Source organism: Triturus cristatus, chromosome 7 (assembly GCF_964204655.1).
Source record: "Triturus cristatus chromosome 7, aTriCri1.1, whole genome shotgun sequence".
NCBI lineage: Eukaryota > Metazoa > Chordata > Amphibia > Caudata > Salamandridae > Triturus > Triturus cristatus.
In genome coordinates, this window is record NC_140590.1 from 1,582,769,170 (window position 1) to 1,582,794,676 (window position 25,507).

The window sequence follows — 25,507 nt, forward strand, 5'->3', positions numbered from 1 at the left end:
AAATCACTCGGAGACCAAACCCAATCAGAATAAAACTCCCATCAAGAAATGGGGCTTTAATCTATCTCTCGACTCCCAGTTGGCCACATGTACCCAAAAGGCGTGCCACAATCTGATTTCAAGAGTTATTGTTTTTATAAGGTCCCAAAGGCGAGACCCATTTGCTATGCTAGTTTTAATGATGTCCAATCCTTTCCTAAAGCCATTTCACAATGACTAGAACTCAGAAACATTATAGTGAGATTAGAGTTAGGTAGACCCCTTGCTCGAATTTGCAAGAGTCTCTGTGTTGCAAATACATTTTACACTGCTTCTTCTTAATGTAGGGTACTTAAGTATAAATTATGTTTCAATGGACATAAAATCCAATTAATTAATTCTGCCTGACTCATTTGGTCCACAAAATCTGCAATTACATTTTTGGTTATTGGGCTCACCGTTACTCGTTCTGTGCTCTTTTTGTGTAATCCTATGCATGCTTTATGTTTTTGCTTAGTACAATTGGGTTATTTCTTGCAAAAGTGCTAGTGATGGGATTTATTTGATTATTTTCTCTTTAAGGTACTATTGTTGGTGGTGGTGTTGACAAAAAGCAGATGGCTAGTATTCAAGAATCTGTTGGAGAGACGAGTTCTCAGAGTGTTGTGGTAGCAGTAGACAGGTGAGCAAAATCATTGCTTCATTTTAAAGAGCCCCGTGTTAAACTTAGCATTACTGCCCTGGGACTAATAAATTACTATTTTTAATCTTTTTTTTTTTTATGCGATACAATTTTATTGAATAGCATCCTTTGCTCTGCCTCACCCCACTAAGAGCCTAAAAAACTATTGAGTTTCTGTATTGATCGTACTAAGGACTGTCAAGTGGATGATCAGCTCTTTGTAGGGGTTTCAGAAGCAAAGAAGGGCAAAGCAGTGAGAATGCTGATCATCTCATAATGGATTGTTCACTGCATAAGAATCTGCTATGCGCTAGTGAAAAAGCACCCCTCAGAAGTTTTGGATGCTAATTCCGCCTGAGCCAAAGCTACTACCACTGTTTTGGCATACAGAGTGCATGCACTGGGCATCTGTCAGGCAGCTACAGGTCTCCATGGCTTGATTTCTCGTTCAAGCCATCCTTCAAGAATTAGCGATTTGCTCGGCCAAGGTCAAAGATGCTTGGACTACATAGTGTTTTTTTGGGCAAAATTATAAAAGCTGATGCTCACAACATGCTATTTCACTTTGATAAGGATTCATAAAATTTTCCTTGGCTAAAAGTGGTGGCTTATTGGGCAAAATCAGTAGGCATTGATAATTCCTTGTTTAGTTACTTTGCTCTATTGTGCTCTTTAAAACCTATATTAAAAGGGCTGATTAAACAGGGTTAATTTGAGGAATACATCTACTACTTGTGATCTAAAAGCGCTATTGACCCTTATCCTCCAAAGCTAAAGGAATTGAGATTCAATGAAACCAGATCTAAGATGTATCTATGTGCTTTATGGTGTGAATCAGTTACCATTTATGGCTATAATTGCTGCTTAGTTTGATATATCATCTAAATATGGAAATTGTGTACCGGGGAAGAGCAAAGCTTGGGCCAAGATGGTTGCCACCTACTAAGGCTCTGCTAGCAGCATCAAAAGAGGAGGATTGTCCGCTTCCTGAGAGGGCGGGCTGCTGTTCCTGACCCCTAAAGCAACAGGAGATTGAAGAGTTTAGAGAGAGGAGAAGGAGACTGACATGCAGCACCGAAATAGGTGCTCTATCAAAGGCCGCAGAGATGCTGCCCTCTTCTGGTGTCGCAGGCTGTGCAGCTTGGGGGACCAGGAGTACCCATGATCTCTAGCGGGCCTGCTGAGAACTGCAATGTGAGTCAACCGAGCGCTTTAAGTTAAGTTGAGATGGCTGTATGAACTACATACATTCTCTGGGTGAGACATTGCACCACATGGGGAAAAAGCGTAATAGAGATAAACTGGGCGTGCATGCATGGCACAGTTAGTGTTGCACCCTAAACAATACGGACTGCCAGATGGAGACATTAGTATGGTAAGTGCTATGTGTATGAGTGCAAACACTGTACTTACAAGGTACACTGGAGAATGCTTTTCACATCACTCTGCATGGTGAGCAGGCTGAAGTTTTGTGACTGTGTGAGGTTACTCTTTCTGGGAATACTGAGACCAGGCTGACAAAACTCGATCACAGACCTCCTCAGGACGTACGTTTGCCCTTTTTGCTGAATGGCCTTGTTGAATCGCTCTGGAAATATTGAGGCAACAAAGTTGCCCTCTACAAAGTAAAAAGTGGGTGTAAATAATACCATTAACACTTGCTGCCTCTAACAGCTAAGTGCTTAGCAGTGATCCGAAACAGGGAGTGACAGCATTTTATTGGTCTGACTGGGGCCAAATGCAGTGGGCATGTAACAATATGTGCATAGCACGTGATGCTGTAGATACACATTCTGTGCTTACTCCTGCCATCTGGTGGTAGACTTGCACGTTTATCTTTGAAGGATTCTTTCGAATTACCAAGGTATAGTGTGTCCTCCCTTAGCTGGCGATGCACATGGGTATGGACTCTGTCAGATAGTTTTTTTTCTGAAACCGATTCAGACGTGTACCAACAGGGCTCAGTCTTAAGTAACTTGCAGCTCTTTCTTCTAGACCAAGCAGTTTGTCGACTGCAGTAGAAACTGAGGAATCTCCTCTTCTCTTCAGAAACTGGCTTCCTCTTGAGACCTCACCACCAATTCTGAGTCTCCATTCTACCTGCTTCAAAGACTTTGTTCGATGAGAATGTTTGAACAGTAATAAAAAGGACGCCCCTCCAGTACTGCTGCCATTGCCAAATTCCTGTGGACCCACCACCACTAGTTCTGTAATCTCTTCCTCTACCCCGACCATGATGATACCAAAAGCGAGACCTGCCTTACCTTCCAGTCAAAGAAGAGTCTTTCGTTCAGATGCGAAAGGAGTTGGGCGCACTGGAGGATGCAGAGGGAGGACTCTGACAACACTCCAACATCATCATGGAACACAATGTCAAGGCAGGAGAAGAAGCTGGGCTTTCAGGGGCCCAGGCCCTCCAGTTTTCTCCCAGCCTTGAGGAGGTCTTTTCTGCCGGCTCGGACTCTGATTCTGAGGAGGCGGAAGAGGAACACGACTGTGGTGCCCCACAGCCACGGTTGAAGACTCCTTCTGTGAGTGAGGTTGGCACCAACACTCACCCCAACCGAACAAGCAACGCTAAGCACCACCTCCGAAGGGGTCGGGCATCGATTCCAGTATCGTGAGAAACAACCAGCTGGGCCACCACTGCCCTCGGCCTATGATTGGCATTGCACGAAGCCTTCGGAGCTGGCAACGGTCCCTCCTCGTGACATTGATCCAGCTCAGTCATCGAGTTAGAAGATCTTACACAAGCCTCTGGTCACTTTGAAGACAACAGAGACCTCTGCGCTGGCACTGAAGCCTGCATAAACACTAAAAAAACAGTGTATCCGGTTTTACACTAAAAGTACGGCAGTATCTGCTCAACCTGCATGGCAAAAACATCTTCTGTCCCACAGGTTGACCATATGCTGAAAAAACTTCAAGATACAGACACTGCCTAGGCCATGAGTGCCCTTGAAACATCCAAAGAGGAAAGGGGATCATTTCAGAGGCAGCAATACAGAGCACATAGCAAGTCCAAATCCCCAGAATCTCCTCCCTCTTACAAGAGGCAGCAGCAGGCCTACAGCCACCAGTCACTGCAAGGTCAATGTTTCTCCAAGGGTGCCTGCAGCGGCCAAGGAGACTCTGACAAAGGGCGCTCCATCTCCAAATAGTGACTCACTACACCTGTCGAGAGAAGGCTTCAGTATTTTCCCACCAATGGCAGGAAATCACTTGAGACAAGTAGGTACTAGCCATAATTTAGCACAGCCTTTGCCTAGAACTTCTTACACACCCACTCAACATTCCTCCTTGCAGGCACGTTGTCAGCAGGGAACAACTTCATCTCTTAGAGGAAGAGGTCCAAGTGTTTCTTCAAAGGGGTTCCATAAAGATAGTGCCCATGCACGAACAGTGCAAAGGGGTGTACTCACTCTACTTCCTAATCACCAAAAATAATGACTCCCTCTGATCTATTCTGGACCTCAGCCCATCAATAGATACTTACTCTTAGAGCACTTCCGTGGTGACGCTCCAGGGCGTAATAACTCTGCTTCAGCAAGGCAACTGCATGGTGGCATTATACCTCAAGGATGCCTACTTCCACATTATCCAACGCTACCTGTACTTTGTGGTGAATGTCTACCAGTGGTCAACGCCATTTTAAGGGAGGAGGCATCAACTTATTCCCCTAGCTTGACGATTGGCTGATCAAGAGTGAAAGCAGCCTATAGTGCCTTCAGCACACACAGGCATAACCTCACTTCTCCACAGCCTCAGGTTCACCATAAATGGGGCCAAGTCTTGTCTACAGCCACTCCAGATCCAACCCTTCCTAGGGCCAGTGCTGTAATCGGTCACAAGTAAGGCCTACGCAAACCCTCAAAGGGTTGCAGCCTTCAGCCAGCTTGTACCTCTTTTTCAACCACAGTGTCAACTCAGTCAGAACTGTGATGCACCTGGTATGGTGGCCTTGTGCGTTGCTATGGTCCCCCATGCCTGGCTGCACATACGTCCATTGCAGCAATGCACTCGCCATAAGGGTCACATGGAAGATCTAGTGTTGGTAAAAGCCAGAGAGTCCATTGCTTTCTGCAGTGGTAGAACAACAAGTGTTGTGGGGAAGGCCTTTCCAAAGACCCCATTCTACAAGTCACCAATGCCATGCTCACTTCACAAACCGGGTGGGGAGCTCATCTTGATTAGAACACAGTACGTGGTGTGTGGATTCCCCAGCACCACAGCCATCAATTACTTCTACTGAAACGCCTCACCCTGAAGTCTTTCCTACTGGTCATTCAAGGCAGAGTAGTCCTGGTCAGAACAGACATTACCTCCATGCATTACTTATAGAAGCAGAGGGGCACACAATTGCTTTCCCTTTCCATGTTAGCTAAAACAGTTTGTCATTGGGTACTTCATACAGCATTTAACTAATGATGTAGTACTTCCCTGGGGTGGACAAAAACCTGGCGGGCTTGCTAAGCAGAACGAATCAATAAGTCCATGAGTGGGAACTTCACCAACAAGTCCTGCACCAGTACTTCCAGCGATGGGCACTCCCGACATAGACTTTTTTGCCCACCCTGAGAACCCTAAATGTCCAAACTTTGCTTCCAGGTACTCATACCCACGATGCTTGGGAAATGCACAATGGATTAGCTGGTCAGGGATGTTTGCCTATGCTTTTCCACCTTTCTCATTCCTTCCCTTAGTAGTGCAGAAGATGCGGCAAATGTCATATACTCTCGTTCTGGTGGCCACACCTGGGCCAGGCAACTCTGGTGTTAGCCCCTGATAGAGATGTCAGTCAGTCCACACGAGAAGCTCTCCAACAGGCTGGACTTACTCACCAGGAACTCAGGACAGATCAGTCACCCACATCCCAAGCAACTCAATCTAGCGATCGGGCACATGAGGTTTTAGAATTAGATTGCCTTGGTGTCGCCCACGAATGCTTGGATATCCTGCGATAGCCCTGTAGACCCACCACACTGGCATTCTATGCAGCCCAGTGGGAAAGATGTGTCCTCTACTGCATTACTAAAAAGTCAGACCCTCTAAAGCCTGCAGTATAATACATTGTTGGATACCTGCTCCACATCCAGAAGTCAGGCCTAGTCTACATTTCAATACAGCTTCATACAGCAGCTATAGTTGCATATATGTAAAAGAGAGAGCATTCTTCCCTCTTCCACATACCTGTACTCAAGGCTTTCATGGATGGCCTCAAGAGAGTCATTCCTCCCTGGGTTACACCATCACCAGTGTGGAACCTTAATATTGTCCTTACCAGACTCATGGGTTCCCTCTTTGAGTCTTTACATTCTTGCCCGCTCCAGTACCTCTCCTGAAAGGTGGTCTTTCCTGTTGCCAGCAGTTCCTTATGATGCATTAATGAGCTGCAGGCCCAACAGCAAGAAACCTTTGTTCAAGTTCTGAAGGATAGTGTAGTGCTCAGGACAAACCCCACGTTCCTGCCCAAGTTGGTTTCCCTTATCTACCTCAACCAGACAATCGAGCACCCAGTCTCCTTCCCCCAACCAGAATCTGTAGCAGATTGAGCGCTTCATACCAAGATGCTATGCACTCTCATCAATTATTTTGTTGATAGAACTAAACCTTTTCGCAAGGGGGACCAGCTGTTCATGGCCTTTGCAATGCCTCACACGGGGCAACCTATAGCAAAAGCAGAAATTGCTAGATGAATGTTAAAGTCTACCCAGTAAGTCCACTGTATCAGACCATAGCCAGTAAAACCTAGAGACAACCCAGTTGAAGAATTGTGTCTCTCCTACGTCACAATCACACCAGGCTGTTTTCAGGTAGCGAAGAAAGAGCGCCCCATTCCATTGTGCAGATAAACCAATCGTTGTCACAGTGGACTTTTCCTTTGAGTCTGACCTGAAGACTAAAACGTTCTTTGCTCTGAGACAAAGACTGAAAAAGTGGGAAATACGGTCTCCTTGATGCAGCTCTCATTATTATCTCCCTCGAAGGCAGAAGAATGGAATACATACATCATGGTGACTTAGATGACTTCTTGGGATCCTTGGAGGAAACTAATATGGACACTGAGAAGTATATGTCCCTTAATGATCCCAGTTCACAGTACCAGCAAGGAATGAGACACTATCCTGGATGAACATCAAACAAGAATATGGTGCATCCTTGATGAGTCTGACAGAGCAGGGCTTTATTGGTTTGTAAAGACGATATCCCATGAGAGGTACAAATCCAGGTCACGCTGGTAATGGTTGTTTCTACCTCTCTACTATTTATACTCTTATTGAAAGTTCACATGGACTCCATACTATGCCTACTTTATTGTGGACCCTTGCTTGACCTTTTGCTGTCTTACGAAGCACTAGTGTGCACTCTCTAATAGATGTTGCTCAGTGCCTTAAGTGTCATAACATCAAGAACCAAATGACAGTTATAAGGTAACTCTTTTCCCCATTTCCCTGTCCTAGGTATCACTCTAAAAACATACCATACGCTGTCAAAACCTCTTTGGACCTTAAGTGCCCACTTCTACATAGTCAGCCTCTCTATACTCATAGTCCCAGATTTACACTAATGCCTCTTACTGCGCTCTCTATTCTGACTTGTGCTAGTGTTTGGACATCCATTGGGCAAGAATTACTGAGTCTGATAAGTATCAAGAGACGCTGGGGAGGAACAGACTTGTCTATAGCCCTCCTTTAAGTTCAGAATCTCACGTGATAACTGTAGGATAAGCCAGCATACTCCATATAAAGACATTTATTATTTCTTGGAATGTGAGTGGTCTTTTGCATTATGTAAAATGTAAAAATATACTGAACTATTTGAAGATGAAACATACAGAATTGCCCTTATTACATGAAACTTATTTGTGGGCCGAAAAATCTAAAAAGTTAAAAGGAGAGTGGGTAGGGACCTGTAGTAAGCAACAGTTGCACATTCTCACTGGAAGGAACCCCACTAAAAGTCTTTGTCACATACAAGAAATGTGGTTTAGCAATACTCTTTCACAGATCCCTCCCTTGTCGGTTCTTTAAATTCTGGACTGACTTGGAGGGGAGGTACATGTTTGCAAAATTGAAGATTCATGCCCCGAATATTAACAATGTGCGCTTCTTGGCATTTTTATCCCACCTATTCCTAAATTTAAAAACATGCCACTGCAGACTGGCAGAGCAGTTTTAAACTACTAACTGGATTTTGCCATTTTAACTAATGGCAAAACCCAAATCGCTCTCTTTAACCTATGTCACCTGTATAGCAGGCCTCTCCAGTCTTAAGGCAAGATGCAGTATATTATAGAGTAGGACTTGTGTTTATATATGTCCCAGTAGTAAAAAAAACAAATTGTCATTTTTACCGCAGAAACATTAGTAGGCCCATTGGCGAGCTCAGGGTTAGACATTGACAACTCTGTCAACGCTGTGCTAACGTTTGAATGGGAATACTAAAGAAGAAGGAACGCGTTACTTACCTGTAACTGCGGTTATCCAGTATTGGTATCTTTCATAGATTCACATGCCTGAATCATTCCCCGTCGGATGGGCGTTCCCGGTAAATAAACAAAGCAATGTCTCAGTAGACATATAGAGTAAGAGGCCCAAAAAGCCCTTATCTTAGTAACATATCCACTTCCTTATGTAAAAAGGACCAAAGTTTGGCAATTAGCCAATCGGCTAGCACCACCCTCTAGAACCTTCTTGGAAGGAGCTCTAGTCCCTCAGATTTTCGTAAGCACAGTGCTAAGTAGTTGTATCACTGAGAGATCCAAGAGAGCCCTTCCAGGGGAGGTGGGTGGGTTGCATGTGAATCTATGAAATATACCAATACTGGATAACCGCAGTTACAGGTAAGTAACGCGTTCCTTATCCAGTATTAGGGTATCTTTCATAGATTCACATGCCTGAATCAGAATAGAAAGCAATGGAAAGCACATTTCGCAAGGTACAGCATATAAACATTCACAGATAATCACATATCCTTGTGAAAAATTAGAAAGTACCAAGAAGCAATGACCTAGCAGAGGCAAAAACCACAGAAGAGAAATGTGCGTAACAAGGAAAGGATGGTGGGATGAAGAAAGGGCTCGCCTCTAATGAAATAGATGACGGAGCACTGCTTGACCCACTGCCGCATCCTTCAGAAGTTCCGTATCCAGGCAGTAATGCTTGGTGAATGTATGCGGCATCTTCCATGTGGCTGCTCTACAAATGTCCACAATGGACACTCCTGCAAACAGTGCCATGGAAGTAGACATTGCCTTTGTGGAATGGGCACGAACTGTTGAGAGTAGTGGACGCCCTGCTTGCTGGTGACAGAAGGTAATGGCTGAAGAGATCCAGCGAGAGATACTTTGTTTGGTTAGTGGTAGCCCTTTTCTAGGCCTACTGTGCGCTATGAAGAGTTGGTTAGATTTACGAAATGGTTTCGTTCTGTCAATGTAAAACTTTAGGCAGCGTTTAAGGTCCAAGGAATGCAGGGTTTTCTCTGCCGCTGTCTGCGGATTTGAAAAGAATGAACGCAGCACTGGACCCATTGATCCGACAACGCTTCCTGAAGAGGCCGCATGCGAAGGCGACAGTGCGGAATTAACAGGATGCAAGAAGACATCATCCCGAGTAGGGACTTGAAGAGACGCACTGACAGCGTCTTCTTGGACCTTATACGGAGTGCCAATGAATGAAGTTTGTCTTTGCGTCCTGTGATGGAAACGCCCTCCTCTGCATGGTGAATCTATGAAAGATACCCTAATACTCGATAAGGAACGCGTTACTTACCTGTAACTGCGGTTATCCAGTATTGGTATATTTCATAGATTCACAGGCAACCCACCCACCTCCCCTGGAAGGGCTCTCTTGGATCTCTCAGTGATACAACTACTTAGCACTGTGCTTACGAAAATATGAGGGACTAGAGCTCCTTCCAGGAAGGTTCTAGAGGGTGGTGCTAGCTGATTGGCTAATTGCCAAACTTTGGTCCTTTTTACATAAGGACGTGGATATGTTAATAAGATAAGGGCTTTTTGGGCCTCTTACTCTATATGTCTACTGAGACATTGCTTTGTTTATTTACCGGGAACTCCCATCCGACTGGGAATGATTCAGGCATGTGAATCTATGAAAGATACCAATACTGGATAACCGCAGTTACAGGTAAGTAATGCGTTCCTTCTTCAATGTATCAAAACTTGTTGCATTAAACCCGACTTGATGCCCAAAGTTGAATTTAATGTAACTGTTTGATATGCAACTGTTATAAAATTGCCACTCTGTTGCCCAAGCCTTCCTGCGGTCACTTGCAGATGTTTGCCAGAGGAACGCCTCAACCCTCCTGGGGAGAAGTGTAAACAACTCTCAGGAGTACGTGCAATAGAGGCCTGCAGTTGGAGGAGGTGTCAACTCTCCCTGGCAGGATGCCACATGGGGCGTGAGCTCAAAAGGTGAGCTTCAAAGATGAAGTTGCCTTTAAAGGACAAATGGTGAACACACACAAGAGGGTCGGCTGTTTCGCCAAAAGAGGAGCTCTGCCATCTTAGGAGTGGGCAGAATAATGCACTCTGGGTTAGCTACATGTCACACATCACAGAAAGTCACCAGGCGAGGAGGTTCCTAGTAGCGCTTTGGCTGGTAACTGCTACCTCCCTGGAGGGCACTTTCTGAGCAGAAGTATGGCACTCAGACCACAGATCACATCTGGACTGGAGAGAGAACCGAAGAAGGATTCCCCGAAGAGGTGTGGCTCAGCGGCCAGGGTGCCTGACTCCGGACCACGGGTTCACAGTTAGATCCCCGGTGCCGGCAGCAGGTTAGCCCAGCACCATGTGACTCTAGGCAATAGCTCGCTTAATCTTTCCGACGGCCCCCAGCGCCAGGACACCTCTCCAGAGGTAACTGCGCTTTACCAATGCTGGTATTTCGATTCCTGCTGCTCCCCAGACCTTGCAAGAGAGGCCGCACCAGCTGCTGATCCTTGGGCTAGCAAAGAGTGGACTGTGCCTGTGGTCCTGGCTCGTGGACAAGTCACTTGCAGGCCCCAGACAGAAGAGGTGAACTAAGAATCAGTTGGCTGATCTACTGTTACAGCACCAGGGACACAAAAGCTAAAGAAGTCAGTTCTGGCCAGTCAGTAGCCACAAATGCCTGGTCGCCAATGACCCCTGATGTGCAGCCGGGAGTACCAAGTCCCAATGCTCAAAAGTTGCTTTCAAGTATGCCGGACCTGAGAGAGTCGTCGGATGCAGTTTGGCCAACTAAGACGGATACTAGCCTTCACTGAAGGGAACTGCTGGTTTTACTGTGACCGGAGACCAGTTGTCCAGTGGCAACTGGACTTTTGCTGGACCAAAGAGGACTTTGAGGGACATCTACCCCTAGGGACATCTACCCCATGGCCATTGTTAGCCACCCACCCCTACCTCCAACTAGACCATAGCCCCGAGGAGTAGCCCCAGGAAGACACCCTCCGACAGCACAGCATCATACAGCATCCTGTATCCCTTGCATCAGCACTTCTCCATTGAAGTCTGTGGAGGTTGACCTGAAACTGGACTTGTGACTGCTTTGGAGCCAAGGTAACTATCCTACTACTTCTTATTGGCCCTTCTGGCCTTCCCACTGCCTGTTTTTATCGCACCCAGTGGGCAGGAGTAACCAAACAGGTGTCTTAAAAGTTTTACAAAGTTTGCAATTGCCAATGCTTGTGCGCATTTTTGAATGAGAAGCTGAGAACCCTCGGTTGGATTTTTGTTAATTTTGGTGTCTAAAAAATTATAAATATAAGATCTGGTTTTATAAATTGGTGTTGGATTTTTTTTTATTGAGGGAATTTATTTCATTGTTTTGGCACTTCCAAATGCTTTATACTACTTCCTTTGTTTAAGCCTGACTGCGTAAAGCCACTGCTAACCATGGTTGAGCTAAGGTTTAGTAATCGAACCCGACTAGACCCAAGTTGGTTATTTGAGTAATTTCCATGATAAGGTTGCATACCCACACCATATTATACATCACAACATCCAAAAGACACAGACACCATGCTAGGTGCACATTGAAAAAATTATACTTCACTGTCCACTGCGATCCTTACTGGTATATGATTACCACACTCATACAAACCACACATCACAACGGTGAAGCCAGAGTTCACTGCTTGGCATTCAATACATAAGCTTTTCAATATTCATCCCTTTTTTAAATTGCTCCCATCAGGCCTAGTAGAAATATCCTTAAGGATAATTTACTGAATTATTGGTCCGATTGGAAACAGAGGGTTCCTTGAAACAACTGACTAGCTCCTTTAAATCACTCCCCTTCAAGCTGAATTTACAACTCTCCTATCACTGATTATATATGTAATTGGAGCACAGTATGCAGAGCACACTTGGTAAGGACTCCATAATACTGCAAATTTCACCTGTTGTACAATACTTGAAACGTTGGGGGCAACATATGAGAATTTTATCAGCACTGTATATTGGTTTATTCACACCATTATATTGATATAATGTAGAGTGTGCTACGAGACCATACTTGCAAACATTCTTTCAGAAAGAGTACTCTCCTGAAGACTGAAGCACATTGTTGCAGCATAATGATAAAGTCCTCTGAGAGGCTAAACTTAAGTTCTTATATGCACCTGAAGGATTAGTGATGTGCATGGACATTATTCCCCAGGTTTGGTTGGATCACTCCTTGATTAATGTTAGGATTTAGGGGCTGAGCTATGAGAGTAGTTTGAAAGGAGGTAACAATAAGCTCCCCTGCACATGATCATGGGCTAAAGTATCAGTCAATAATTTTATGGAAACTTAAGATCTTCAAAAAAAGATGTGAGAAGATGGCTCGGTGAGCTCTAATTATGAGAACTATTCCAAGTGAATTAGCTCTGGTACAGACACTGCGCATCCTTTAAAGAGATCATAGACATGTTCGTCCATCTGCCCCGAGCTACAGTGCCCACCTGAAATAAGCCAAAATTGATTGCAAAAAGCTTGAAAGGGATTGGTTTACACGCCGAAGGCCAAACTCGAGTTTAAGTCGGCTCTAAAATCCTACAAAAAACTGGTAATAGCTACCACAGCAGATTTCTGTGCAAACATAATTTTGGGAGCCCGTAACCTTTCTAAGGGGTCAGTAGTCCACTCCCCATATTCTCCTTCATGCATAAAACATCCTTTTGAACACAGAAAAACTAGGTGATAAACTCTCCAGCTTATTTGAGGAGAATATGTCTTTAATCCTTAGCAGCTTTGAAACTGAATTTATGACTCTCAATGGCATGGTCAGATTGTGTAATTTAGAGATTAAGTCTGGCTCACTTCTCACAAATTAATTATCAACTCTCGCGCAGTTTGATCTTCTAACCCCTGAAGTGTTTTTGGAATTGTCCTGTGCAATTATATCAGAATCTCTGCTTGATCCAATTCCTGCTACGGTTTGGAAAGCCATTGCCCCTTGTCTGGACAACCCACTTTTGAAAATTTGCAGTTATTCCCTTGTGCACTCATGGGACTGAAACTGCCCTAGTTTCCATCCTTCCCACCTGAAATTGTAGGCAGACAAGGACCATTTGGTTGTCTGTCTGCCTCCTTACTCGCGGTATCCCTTGACATCTTGGTGTCAAGATTGGCTGAGATGGGTATTCAATGTCCAGCTCTGCAGTGGTGCCGGCCCTATTTAAAGGATAGAACTTAAGCTGTTCTTCCTCCTGTCCAACTTGAGTTCAAGGTACTGCGTTAAGGTGTTCCTTAGGCTACTGCATTTAACCCCAACCTTTTCAACCTATACATCAGTATGTTGGCTCAGCTTATAAGATATTATAGAATAAATGTATGGATTATGCGGATGACACTCAATTGTTTATTTACTTTGATAACTCGGTGTCCTGCCCCCTTGCTGCTTATCATGATTGTATGTCTGTCAGGTTATGATAAGTTAGCGGAGTATACCAGCCATTAACCTTCAGGAATGGATCCTGCGGGGGCAATGATAGCTTCCCAACTCCACCCTGCGTAACCATACAGAGAATTACTAGCCACAGCCCTGCAAGGATGCACACAGGGAAGAAGGAAAAGGTATGAAATAAAAAAAAAAAAGGTAGCAATCCTCCACCTCAAGTCTTCCTGTATCTTCCCTCTCGAGTATGAGAAATCCTTCTTTCCCATCGAGCTGTATGCAATAAGTGGTACCCTGTAGGTGAAAAGGAAACAACAACTAGGAATTACCATTGACACCAGCCTTATTGTCACACAAACAATATAATCCATGCGCCTACCCCCCTGTTGTACTCACAGGCATTCCACACCGGGTAGGGTAGTAGTGTAAAACTGCATCAACATTGTATTCATTCAAAGTTCATTAGAAGAATGCTCGCATCAGTATAACTCTCCATAGGCTGAAAAATGCTAGTTAGTGTCAATAATGAGCTGAGAAAGCAAACAAAGCTGGTACCTTCCTATCCTGGTAAACAAGAAGACTCCTTAAAGAAATGTCACTCCGATAATAAATAAAAAAATTAAATCAAGGAATGCAGGCATCACTGGGTTCACTACTGGTGTTTTCAGACTCCTGGATATACTATGAACACTAAGCTCTACACAGAGTGCCTATAGTAATTCGGGTTTCCTTAGGGACTGATCCGTTGGCCCAGTTAGCACGCGTTTGGTCCTCAATGCTTTGTAAAAAAGAACTTCGTTCCGGATTCAAGAATGTTGCCGGATTAATCTTCAGCCCTGAACGCATTGTATCAAATGCTCCCTGCTGAGGTGAAGGGCAGATACGTTGAGGAGCGTTTGGGACCCTGTGCCGGTCACAGGAATACTGCTGAATGAAGAGTTCAATTGTGAACTCGTAGTGGTGAGTGCTCCGTGTCGTGCTGGCAGGCGGATGCGGCGAAGAGCGTTCGGTCCTAAACGCACTGCTTGGAAAAAGTCCAGAATTAAGAGCCCGAAGCCCTGCGGCTATGATTTGAGATTGACAAGCACTATCCCGCTCAATGGGAGGGGCTTATATACTCTATATCCTCTTTTCCGCAGACTGTAGAAACATACTCCCCCAATATCTTCAGGATAGTGTCGTTCTACCATGGTGCTCTAGCGCTCCTTCATCACAAAACTAAGCCAAACGCTCCCAAAAGGTTTAAGGATATGTCTAGGGTTACTTATGTGTGCTCTTTCCCCACCGCAAGGCTCAATGTTCTACGGATGACTATGACAATATTATCTTACAACTCATTGAAATATAATGCGGACAAGACGAAAAGCTTGTTTTGCATCAATAACCGCCTTCCCATGCCATTCATTGAAATGTTTGACCTGCCTCCTTAAACTCTGCTACTAGTCTGGCTGAGGAATTTTGCAACTTGCTTTTTCGCTTGGAAAATACTCTTTCCCTCACTGGGCAAGGTAATCATTTATGTGCCACCTGTTTCCCCCTTCTGTTTAAACTTACTAATATATTGCCACTGCTTCTGTGTGTCCTCTGGTGGTTCAGTTGACTTACCCTTATTCGTCTGGACTATTTTAATTCCCAGTTTTTCGGTTCTTCAGCTGAACTTTTAAAAATCTGCAGTACATTCCGAGTGCCACTGCTGGACTTGCTCTAAGATGCCTTGGTTAACTCTAGTTTGGCAGTTCTAGATTTCCTACAAAGGCAGCCATTGCTGAAAAGCATCAGATTTAATCCTATTATGTACATGTGGCTTTTTATGGGCAGAACTTTTCTATCTACAGTAAATGTTTGTACACTATGCTCTATACTCATAGGTTGTGCTTTTCTGATACTTACCTGTAGGTCATCCTAAAATTTAAGGTCTAGCAACTGGAGGGGGTCTTTCTCAGTGAGCGCGCTGCTCGTCTTTAGAATTTTCTTTCCATTTTTTTACTTAAACTGCAATACCTGTTTTTGTTTAGGAAAGTCTTAAAACCTGGCTATATGACCAATAACCCTAGTTATTACTTTATAGTTATTTTGTGCAGTACTTCAGCTCTAGGGTACCTTTTTTGGGTCATGGTATGCTATACAAGTTTGCTTAGAATAGTATATATTAGAATATTGCTTGATTGTTATTGGACCCCTAGAAAACTTCATGTCAAATTATTACCACAGAAGAACTGTTAAAGGTCTAATGATGACTTATGCAATGCAACCTAAATAATGTTACGTGGGACTGTGTATATAAGGCCTTTCTGGATGAAAGTCTGGGTCACGGGGGGGGGGGGGGGGGGGGTAGGTAAATGAGATTGAAACAGATTAGTCCCAAACTACATTTGGCAATCTTATTTGGTACTCCAGTCCTCATAGGATTTTCTATACACAAACATGAATAGTTAGCCAGATCTTTAGTAACTGCCAAATTAAATATTTTGAGGCACCGGGGCCAATCTATCATACTGACATAACATGAATGGCTCATAAAGTTACAGCGTGTTGCGCCATTTGAGCAGGTGTGTAAAATACATGAATGTACTCTACAAGATCTGCAATGCTTTTTTGGCACAGAGGAATCTGAACCACTTGGGTAACCATCAACTGTAAGCCTCATATTGAATGTACTTGTTAATTTCAGGAACAATGCTGGATGACAGAACAATAATGAGGGAAGTTCTTAAGTCCCTATATTACTTCCCCCCTCCCCATCAATTCGGTTTTGGGATATCATTTGTAGAATGTACGTCAGTGATGTTGACATATAATATTAGAGATGACTGAACAATCCTTGTTACATTCTTATTGCCAGCTGTGTGTATATTTCTATTATAGATACTATGTTCTATTAAATATAATTTAAAAAAAAAGTTGCAGGAAAATATAATTTGTGTGCCAGGCACCATAAGCCATTGAAAGCTAATCTGTTTGGGTAGGAGGCAATATTTAATGAGATAAAATAATATTGTAACATTAATTTCAGAAAAGAGTGTTGAATGATGATTACTTTGAATATAGTCGCAATGGGGAAGGTATCAAATTGTTTTTATTACATTATATTATTATAAATAAATTAGTGAAATGGTAGCAAGACTAAGCTAACCTTGCTTGTATGTGATTCCAAAGAAACCTTAGGGATAATACTCCACCGCTGCCATTTCATCAGTAGTGTGCAGCCTCTGACAAGGTGAAAAACTATGTCCTGATAGCTAATATGTCCTGGATTCCTCAGATTCCTGATTTTTGAAAACCCAAAAGTGGAGGGAAAAGTGTGATGTAAGATGATTATTTGCGGTTCCCCTACCTGGCCCAGGTGTCTAAAGACCCTGACCAGAGGGGAGAACCTAGGGGAAGATAGCACTTGCCTTGGTTACTTAGTAGCAGTGGAAAATCAACTTTTATTTTTGCATAGATTAGAACTAGATTGGAAATCCATTAATTTAATGTAGCCATCTAATTGCACACCACATGCTTGGTTGCCAGGGAATATATCTGAACTGCGACCATTTTGAGATTTTTAATCCTTTTATAGCCTATTGATCCACCCTCCTAGTCTATTGTCTTCCAATTGTAAAATGTCTGGTATTGAGTTTGCATAAACTGGAGGTAGGGGAAGTTACCTATATTCTCTATAGTATTTGAAATTGGATTTTCATTGCCATTTAGTGTTTCTTTACAAATCTATGTCCAGTTACTCATTGAATGGTAAATGTTTATCTTCACAGAATATTCACTGGGTCTACAAGACTTGATGGAAATGCAATAGGTACGTGTTTTTATCCAGCTGGAAATACTTTTCCTTACTAAGTTAGTTTAACATTTTGTACAATGTATTTGATGGTCTTTCTAATTTTGTGTATTCTTTAGTGGATTTTGTGCGGTGGTTATGTGCTGTCTCAATGGATGAACTGGCCTCTCCGCATCATCCTCGCATGTTTAGTTTACAGAAGATAGTGGAGATCTCATACTACAACATGAATCGTATTCGGTTGCAGTGGTCAAGGATATGGCAAGTTATTGGCGATCACTTCAATAAGGTACTTAAAAACAGGGAAATTTCAGTTTTTATGAGGTTTTGCTTGTTGGTTTTCATCATACTTTGCTTACTTGTTACTTATCATTAACGATGAAATTAGCTTTTCCTAGCATTACTTACTCAAAAGTTAATTTAAGTGTTCTACTGTTCTTGACAATGAAAGGCAACAGAGCCACCATGATTACTGTGTGGGTTAATAGTATTTAATTTGCTAGAGAACAGGTAGAGAATGGAGAAAGTGCTCAAGAAATATATTCTTCTCTAAAAGTTGGGTTTCTAACATTTTAGATGTATTGTCTAATTGAGTTTCACAGTTCACTGCACATCTAGAGTACTCTCAGTTTACCTTTACTGCAAACTGAAAATGCATGCAAGTATAGAACTAGTGTTAGGAATACACAAAGATCATCAAGAAAACTTGCAAAAAGGTAAAAGTAAAGCAACTGCTTTGTGCACCGAGGTAGCATCTTCTTTTAATGTTACACTATAGATCACACATGGTTTTAATAACTTGTGAAGCCTTGTATTTGTAATGAAAAAAAACATAAGTTGTTCGTTCTCTAATATAGAGAGATGGTTCTGCACCAGTGTGTTACATGTAAATAATTGGACCTTAAAACAAAAAAGAGCTGCTGACTGTGTCACACCTTCAACTAGTTCAGGCTTTTTATACGGTGTGAATTTGCATTCTGGAATATTTTGTTTAACCTTTCCCGCTCTATGGATGGTCTTCAAAGTTCCAGCATGCCAAGTGTTGATGGCTGAAATGGAAGATTTGCAGAGGGTGTCAAAAATAACATGGGGTCCCTTAGTAAGATCCCTACCATAAATCATGATAAGCATGTCTGCAAAACATAGTGCCTGCTTTTCTTCTACATTTAACCACATTGATTGTGATATAATGAAGATCCACTAAACTAGAGTTATAGAACCGTTTATTCCCAGCAAAGCATAATCCAAAACAACATCAAAGGTTGGATAAAATAAATTCTAAACGTGCTCAATGTCCGACAAATCAAAGTTATCAGAGCAAAGAGTTTATGACTGGCCTTTGCCTCTAATCTTTCTCTGAGTGCAATCATCTCCACTATCGTAACTAAATGTGTGTTTTATTCTACAGCTTTTGAGAAGACCTTTTCCATTCCTGAACAAAGATGTGTAAAGCAGTAGTTGCCATTATTAGATCTAAGCTAGAGTTGCTATCACCCTTTACCTAGTCAACGTAAGACTTCAGACTGGTAAAAACATTGCCACACACTTGCTATTGAGTGCCTCCCCACTTACCCCCTACGCACCCCCTTTTCCAACTTTATTGGCTCCCTGTAAATGGACATATTCAATTCAAAACACTGCATTGTACATCTCTTTCTGCATTGACAAGCCCTATCATTTACATGCAGTAGATTTGAACCTTGTGTACTAGCTCTGTAAACTGGTGTACAATTCATAAGTTTAACAGGGTCAGACAAGGCACCTCTAGCTTTCAGTATGCTCATATAATCTCTAGAACGCCCTACTAAATGAATTAAGAGCTATTACCATCTTCAAAGACTACAGACATAAGGAAAAATGTGGGTTTTTGCTAAAATCTTTTTTTTTTTTGCTATAATTAAGTGCCAGGAAACCATGGTGTCTGGGCACTTATAAGTATTGCATACAGAACAAATAAACTGAACATTCCAGTGATAAAGCTTACAAAAACACATGCCCACATGTTAAGAAAAAATATAATATGTATTGTATGTATTCAAATCGGCTTGCACATAAAAAGCTATTCAACATATTTATTTATAATATAAGTAACACTGTTTTGGTCAACAATAATGACTAAAAACTCACAATGAATTCCGGGGAAAAGCAAGATAATGTTATTTTGCAAATGTGGAGTGAACCAACATTGGTATCTACAAGATAAAAATTGCCCACAGTGACATCTTACAAATATGTTCCACCAACACTTGTAGAAAACCACATCTAACCTACCTAGCTCCTGGGAACACTTGCATCTGTTTTCGCACGTGTCAATTCCATGGTACATTTGTATGTGGCACCGGTACCCCTTGATGACCGTATTCACCTTCAAAATTGCTCACCCTAGCGTTAATTTCTTTAATGTGATCAATTTTACCCTCATAAGAAATCTTTTTAAATTGATCATGTGAATTGTGCTGATCGATAAATCCCATGTGCTAGCTGACATCAGGTCTTCATCGGAGGGCAAGAAGTTCAGTTTTAAACAAATTAATATTCTTGTGATGGCTGGTTCCTGGCAAAACAGGCCTTAACAGGACATGCCAATTGTGACAGTTGACTTTAGAAGATATTTCTCGTATTCTAACATTATGCGCTGATTTGAAGATAGGATCATAAGCAATACATGGTATGTAACATACAAGAGTCAGTACAATTGCGCATGTGACGGGGCACTAATAGAATTTTCTTTAGACTGTCAAGATTTTTCAGTGATGCACTGCCACTCTTGAATTAATGTGCAACTTAAAATAGCATCATTTTTCTGGGATGCTTAAATTTTCATATTTCCTAGTGATGCACAGTTTTGACTAATTTGTAGGGGTGATGTAAAACTGGTTATGTCCTGACTAGTGTAAAGTAGTTTTGTTAAATATGGGCTTTGCTCATTCACACTTTAGTGAATGATCTTTGATTGAATGAATATATCGCGTTTTTATTTTATTTTTCAAATGGCTTTTTAGGGCTTTTATGCCTTGAATATATAAAAAATTATTATAGGAGACATCTTTAGAGGTTATTAGTAATTATTATGTCTTTTTGTATTTTGTTTCAATAAGTTTGAACAGCGGTTAGTGTTATTGCATGCATAATTTGTTTGTAAATTTACTAAAATGGGACTAGATCACTTTGTAGAATAGAATGAGTGCAGTGGGGTATGTTAGCATATTACATTTATGCAAGTTCCATTGTATATCTGGTAGGCACAGTCTAAGTTTGCAATACATGAGTACGGGAATGCAAGGTATAGGTGTGCTATATGGGGGCCCGTATCGGTCTTTTGAATGCATTGCCTGCACCCATGCCTCATCTTTTCCAACACCGACAGGCTCCTGCCTTTCTGCCACCAATACACCAATATCATCTCTTAATAAAGAGGCTCTTGCCGAGGAGGGAAAATGGAGAATCCGTGGCATAAATTACTATGGCATTGCAAGCATACTGATGTCTCTGTTACGCTTTACCTGTACCTGGCAGCGAACTAAAGACTCTGGAGAATCGTAGGTATTCTAGGAATTTTCCAGGGACCAGAAAATGCAAGGCACCTGTAGTTTGCAAGCTTTCAATAATGAAAGCGGCTTCACAGGAGGAATATTCATGCCGTTATCACACACATTCGGTAGAACCCCAGGGAAGGTAATCCTAGGGATTACTGAGCTGTCCTACCCTCCATGGGGTATAGAGAATCTGTGAGGAATCCCTGAAGCTCGGGTATGGGAAAACTGGGTACTGCCACCAGCTCACAGCTTACAGACCCCACCACTTTGATTTATTCCTGCCAGGTGATTTTAAAATCATGTGCGGAGTACTAGAATTTGATTCCTACTTGGTAGATGTCTGCTGAGGTGTTGTTGGGCGGAGAGTCTTTAATTGCCATCTGATTAGCAATAATCACTGCCTCCTCTGCCTAGTAATTGGCGGCTAGGATGTGGAACCTTAACACTCCTCTGAATCAGTTAAATCATCGACCTTAGATTATTAACAGAAAGCCTTGTTTAGCAGGGCAATGTATATTTTTCAGTACATGTTTACGTTATTGTAATGTCCTGAACAATACTAGTAATACTTTCAGTGACTTGTACCTTTTGAATCTTGTAGGTCGGGTGTAACCCAAATGAAGATGTGGCCATTTTTGCTGTTGATTCACTAAGACAGCTATCGATGAAGTTCCTTGAGAAGGGAGAATTGGCCAACTTTCGCTTCCAGAAGGATTTCTTACGGCCTTTTGAACATATTATGAAGAAAAACAGGTGTGAATGAGCTTTTTCTGAAAACACTTTGAAACGTTTTGATTTTTTGATGTCTTATTTTAATACATGAAGTTTAGTGGAGCTTGAAGTTAGCTATTTGTATGTCTTTAACATAAAAATGTACAGGACAAAGTGGTAAATGAGGAGTAACATGGGTGTTATTTTCAATTTATTTTAGATCCCCAGTTATTCGCGACATGGTGATACGCTGTATTGCTCAGATGGTGAACTCTCAAGCAGGAAATATTCGCTCAGGCTGGAAAAATATATTTGCTGTCTTTCATCAAGCAGCTTCAGACCATGATGGAAATATTGTAGAATTAAGTTTCCAAACAGCAGGACATATCATTAGTAAGTAACCATCTTTCTATTTTATTTCTCATTGGTTTGGATATAACACATTTGTAAAACAAATTAACCATGTACTGTCATGTGGCTGATTCAGGTACTTGGTGTGGCAGCTTGTTTTTTATCTTTCTAAAGTGTACATTAGGTTGGGTCAGTTGCAATTGAGGGAAAACTAATTTGTAACCTGTTGATGGATATTTCAAAGGACACGGAAGTCAGAATACACTAAGGAAAGTTAGAATATTCATGCCCTGAAATAATATTTATTCACTGTATGATGAATGTTTACAAGTACTGCAAACTTCAGTTGACGTTATTTTTATTTTTTTTCTAATTGACTTTTAAATAAACCATTTACATAAGATAACCAAGACAATTTAAGACAATACCTCCCCCACCCTGCTTATTTCAATTCTATATAACAATAGACCAGTGAAGTCCAATTGATTATTGACCTTGTATGACAATTCAGGCCCACAATAGCATTAGAGATAGTTTTCCTAGAAGCAATTTCTGGCCTAAATACAAATCAGACTTCAGTTGACATTGAAAGTGTAAGTAGACTTAACTAAATAGTTTGCTTTGTTAAAAGTGCAGCTTTTACACTATGGTTGAGAGAGTTGATAGAACAAAATTATGTATGATAAAGTTAGGAAGTTTTTATATACTTTATGTAGTTGATTCATTCTGTTAATAAATTGTTTGGGTGTATTTGAGTCTGAACTAATATCTGAATTACAGTTAATTAAAGGGAATCTGTTTTCTTAAGGAAATTGTGTTTTCTTGGGGTTTGTTGCCGAGTTGACTGGTACCATACCATATTAAGAGAGCTCAAGGAAATGTTTGGACTGATCTTGAATTTGTCTAAATTACATGTATACATAAGTCATGCCTAAACCACAACACTAGTGGGCTCAGCTTGGCGTTCATGCCGTCTTTAACTTTTAAAGAGGTACTCTCAAATAGGCCTTCATGGAATATGTTTTAAGAATCTGCACCTCACCCTTAATTCATGGCCTCAAGCTGTGATGATGAACCAGAAGGACATTTTTCGAAGCAGGAGAGAAGGAGAGCTTTAGTCGAAATAGCACTGTATTAACTTCATAGAAATCAGAATGGCTTAGAGTAATGAAGTTGGGAACATCTTTTAGTTTGACACCTTATTACCAGGATACAGTGACCCAAAGTATCAACCTACATCAGTTAATCTATCATTTCCATCTGTTGGTGGGGTTCATTTTTACCTACAATTGAAATTACATGAATGTTTTTCTTTCATTCAAATATTTCACTTCTTTGATAATAAATGAAGATATTACCAAAGAGTTAATATTTACTCTTGATTCCCAACAAATTCATTACATGATTTCCTCTAAAAAAGAAACGGTAAACACACACTGCACATGAAACTTAGAGAATGTACATTATGTAACACAGGTGCAGAAACAGAACCAGTCATGATTTATTGGTAAATGGCCTGCATATTGTTTTCCATTACAATTTCATGATTAGAAGCTGTTATGATTTACGGCAACAAAATGTCAATGTATTGTTTTCTAAACACAGTTTAAATAGTTTTTTTTAATGTGAATGATGTAATTGATTCTGTATTGCAGCAAACATTTTTCAGCAGCATTTCCCCGCAGCAATAGACTCCTTCCAGGATGCAGTCAAATGCTTGTCTGAATTTGCCTGCAACGCTGCATTTCCTGATACAAGCATGGAAGCAATCCGGCTTATTCGATACTGTGCTAAATATGTTTCAGAAAGGCCACAGGTATCTATTGACACTTTATTTTGTTTTTCAATTTTGATTTTTAGTTCCATTTACAGAATCATTTCTCAGAAAAGCGTACAATGTTTGGAGTTTCAAGCATTTAAATTAGAAAAATCTGTAACTGTATTGGAAAGATGTATGTAACCTTCCTGGTGAGACTCTGGAGTTAATCTAGAAAGTTTGAAACAGAATTTTTCTTCTCTTTTTATCAAAGCACCTATCTTGTTTTGTTCTAATTGTGATAGAGATTCTTAATGGTGCACCTGCACGATAGCCAAATTTACGAAGCAGTCTTATGTTCTGTGATTCCTAGGTGTACCCTTGCACGTTGCTGAGATTTCAGACTGGAAACTTTATTCACAAAAATTGAGGGTGTGCCTATGAGCTAGTTTTTTAAAGCTTTTAAATGTATGCATAGAAATGTCATGTTCATCTTCACCGGTGGTGTATTATTTTCCCAAACTCCATGCGTGCTCCACATTGCAGCCCTACAATAGTGAAAATGGGTAACACTGGTGTACACTTCCCCAGACTTTATGTACCTCTTGTGTTCGAGGCATATGAGCTGTAGATCGTATACTTGTGCATAGCTCGCCATCTGGTGTTGGGCTCGGATGTTTTGACTCCTCCTTAGGACGATAGTGTGCATGGGCATCGACTTCATCTGCAGATTTTTTTTTTTCTGCCATCGGGTTCGAATGTGATTAGCTGCGCTCCGGGTCGTGTCGGTTTCGAACCCTCCCTTCAACGCGCAATCCCTCTACACTCGACGGTATTGTCTCGATCGAGTTTCCCTTGCGACACGCATCTTTAAAATCAAACTCCTCGACCTCGATCTTCAACGCGGGCCAATGGACCTATCCGCGCCGACCGTGCCTGCAGTCAATCGAAAAGACTCCTTTCAAAAACTGCCCTGGGTGTGGTGCTAAGTTCCCACACACGGACTTGCACGAGGTTTGTAACCTCTGCCTCTCCCCGGAGCACGAAGACAAGAACTGCAAGGCCGGTTCATCTTTCAGGTCGACGAAAACCATCCGTGATCGTCGAGCTCGACGTCACAAAATGTCTCGCGGAAGCAGCTCGATTTCGGACATCTTTGGTGCAGATCCCAATTTCCAGCCGGACCAACAAGGTGATGAAGAAGACCTCTCCGTCTCCGAGGCCGACAACTTCGACATCGAAGAGGAAACTCACCCCAGCTCAGCGGTCCGTGGGTACCAAAACCCCTCTCCCAAAAAACAAACCTAAGGCTCTGGTAACACCCTCGCCCACGGGTCGACACCAGCAACATGTCCCAGATGCCCCGCCCTCGGGCCCAGCTATGAAACATAAAGCTAGGCCTTCCGGCTCTGGCTCGAGCCAACCCAATTCCGGTGCCGAATAGTCATCTTCGGCACTGAAGCATAAGACCAAAGAGGTGCCACGCTCTTCTTTGTCGGCACCGAAGACAGCCTCGACGCCGAAGCCCTTGGCGTCGATACCTACCAAGGACAAACATTCGGAACCGAAAAATGTTCCGAGCCTAAAGCGGCTCCAGAGCCGAAAAAATCGTCGTAGCCGATGAGTCTCACAAACTCCTATAACAAAACCTAAGGAGACCAAACCCCCACAGAAAGCCTCAGAAACTCGATCCAAAGAACATTATGATTCAAAATCTTCGTTACCCAAAAAAAGACACTTTATCCACACAACAGGTACCTGATTTTTACGGATCTAAAACAAAAGACTCTTTTTATTGACCCAGAGACTGGCAAAGTCTTCGCCAAG

General features: G+C 42.1%; 1 protein-coding gene across 2 annotated transcripts in view; it reads left to right on the plus strand.

Annotated features, from left to right (window-relative positions):
• ARFGEF2 (ARF guanine nucleotide exchange factor 2) overlaps positions 1-25,507 on the plus strand; it is a 629,301-nt gene that overhangs the window by 330,853 nt on the left and 272,941 nt on the right. For both annotated transcript variants that reach the window (XM_085619427.1, XM_085619428.1), the window contains exons 23-28: positions 562-661; positions 17,304-17,344; positions 17,446-17,615; positions 21,464-21,615; positions 21,794-21,966; positions 23,580-23,740. In XM_085619427.1, coding sequence (XP_085475553.1) covers positions 562-661; positions 17,304-17,344; positions 17,446-17,615; positions 21,464-21,615; positions 21,794-21,966; positions 23,580-23,740 — 797 coding nt within the window. The remainder of the gene's footprint in view (positions 1-561; positions 662-17,303; positions 17,345-17,445; positions 17,616-21,463; positions 21,616-21,793; positions 21,967-23,579; positions 23,741-25,507) is intronic.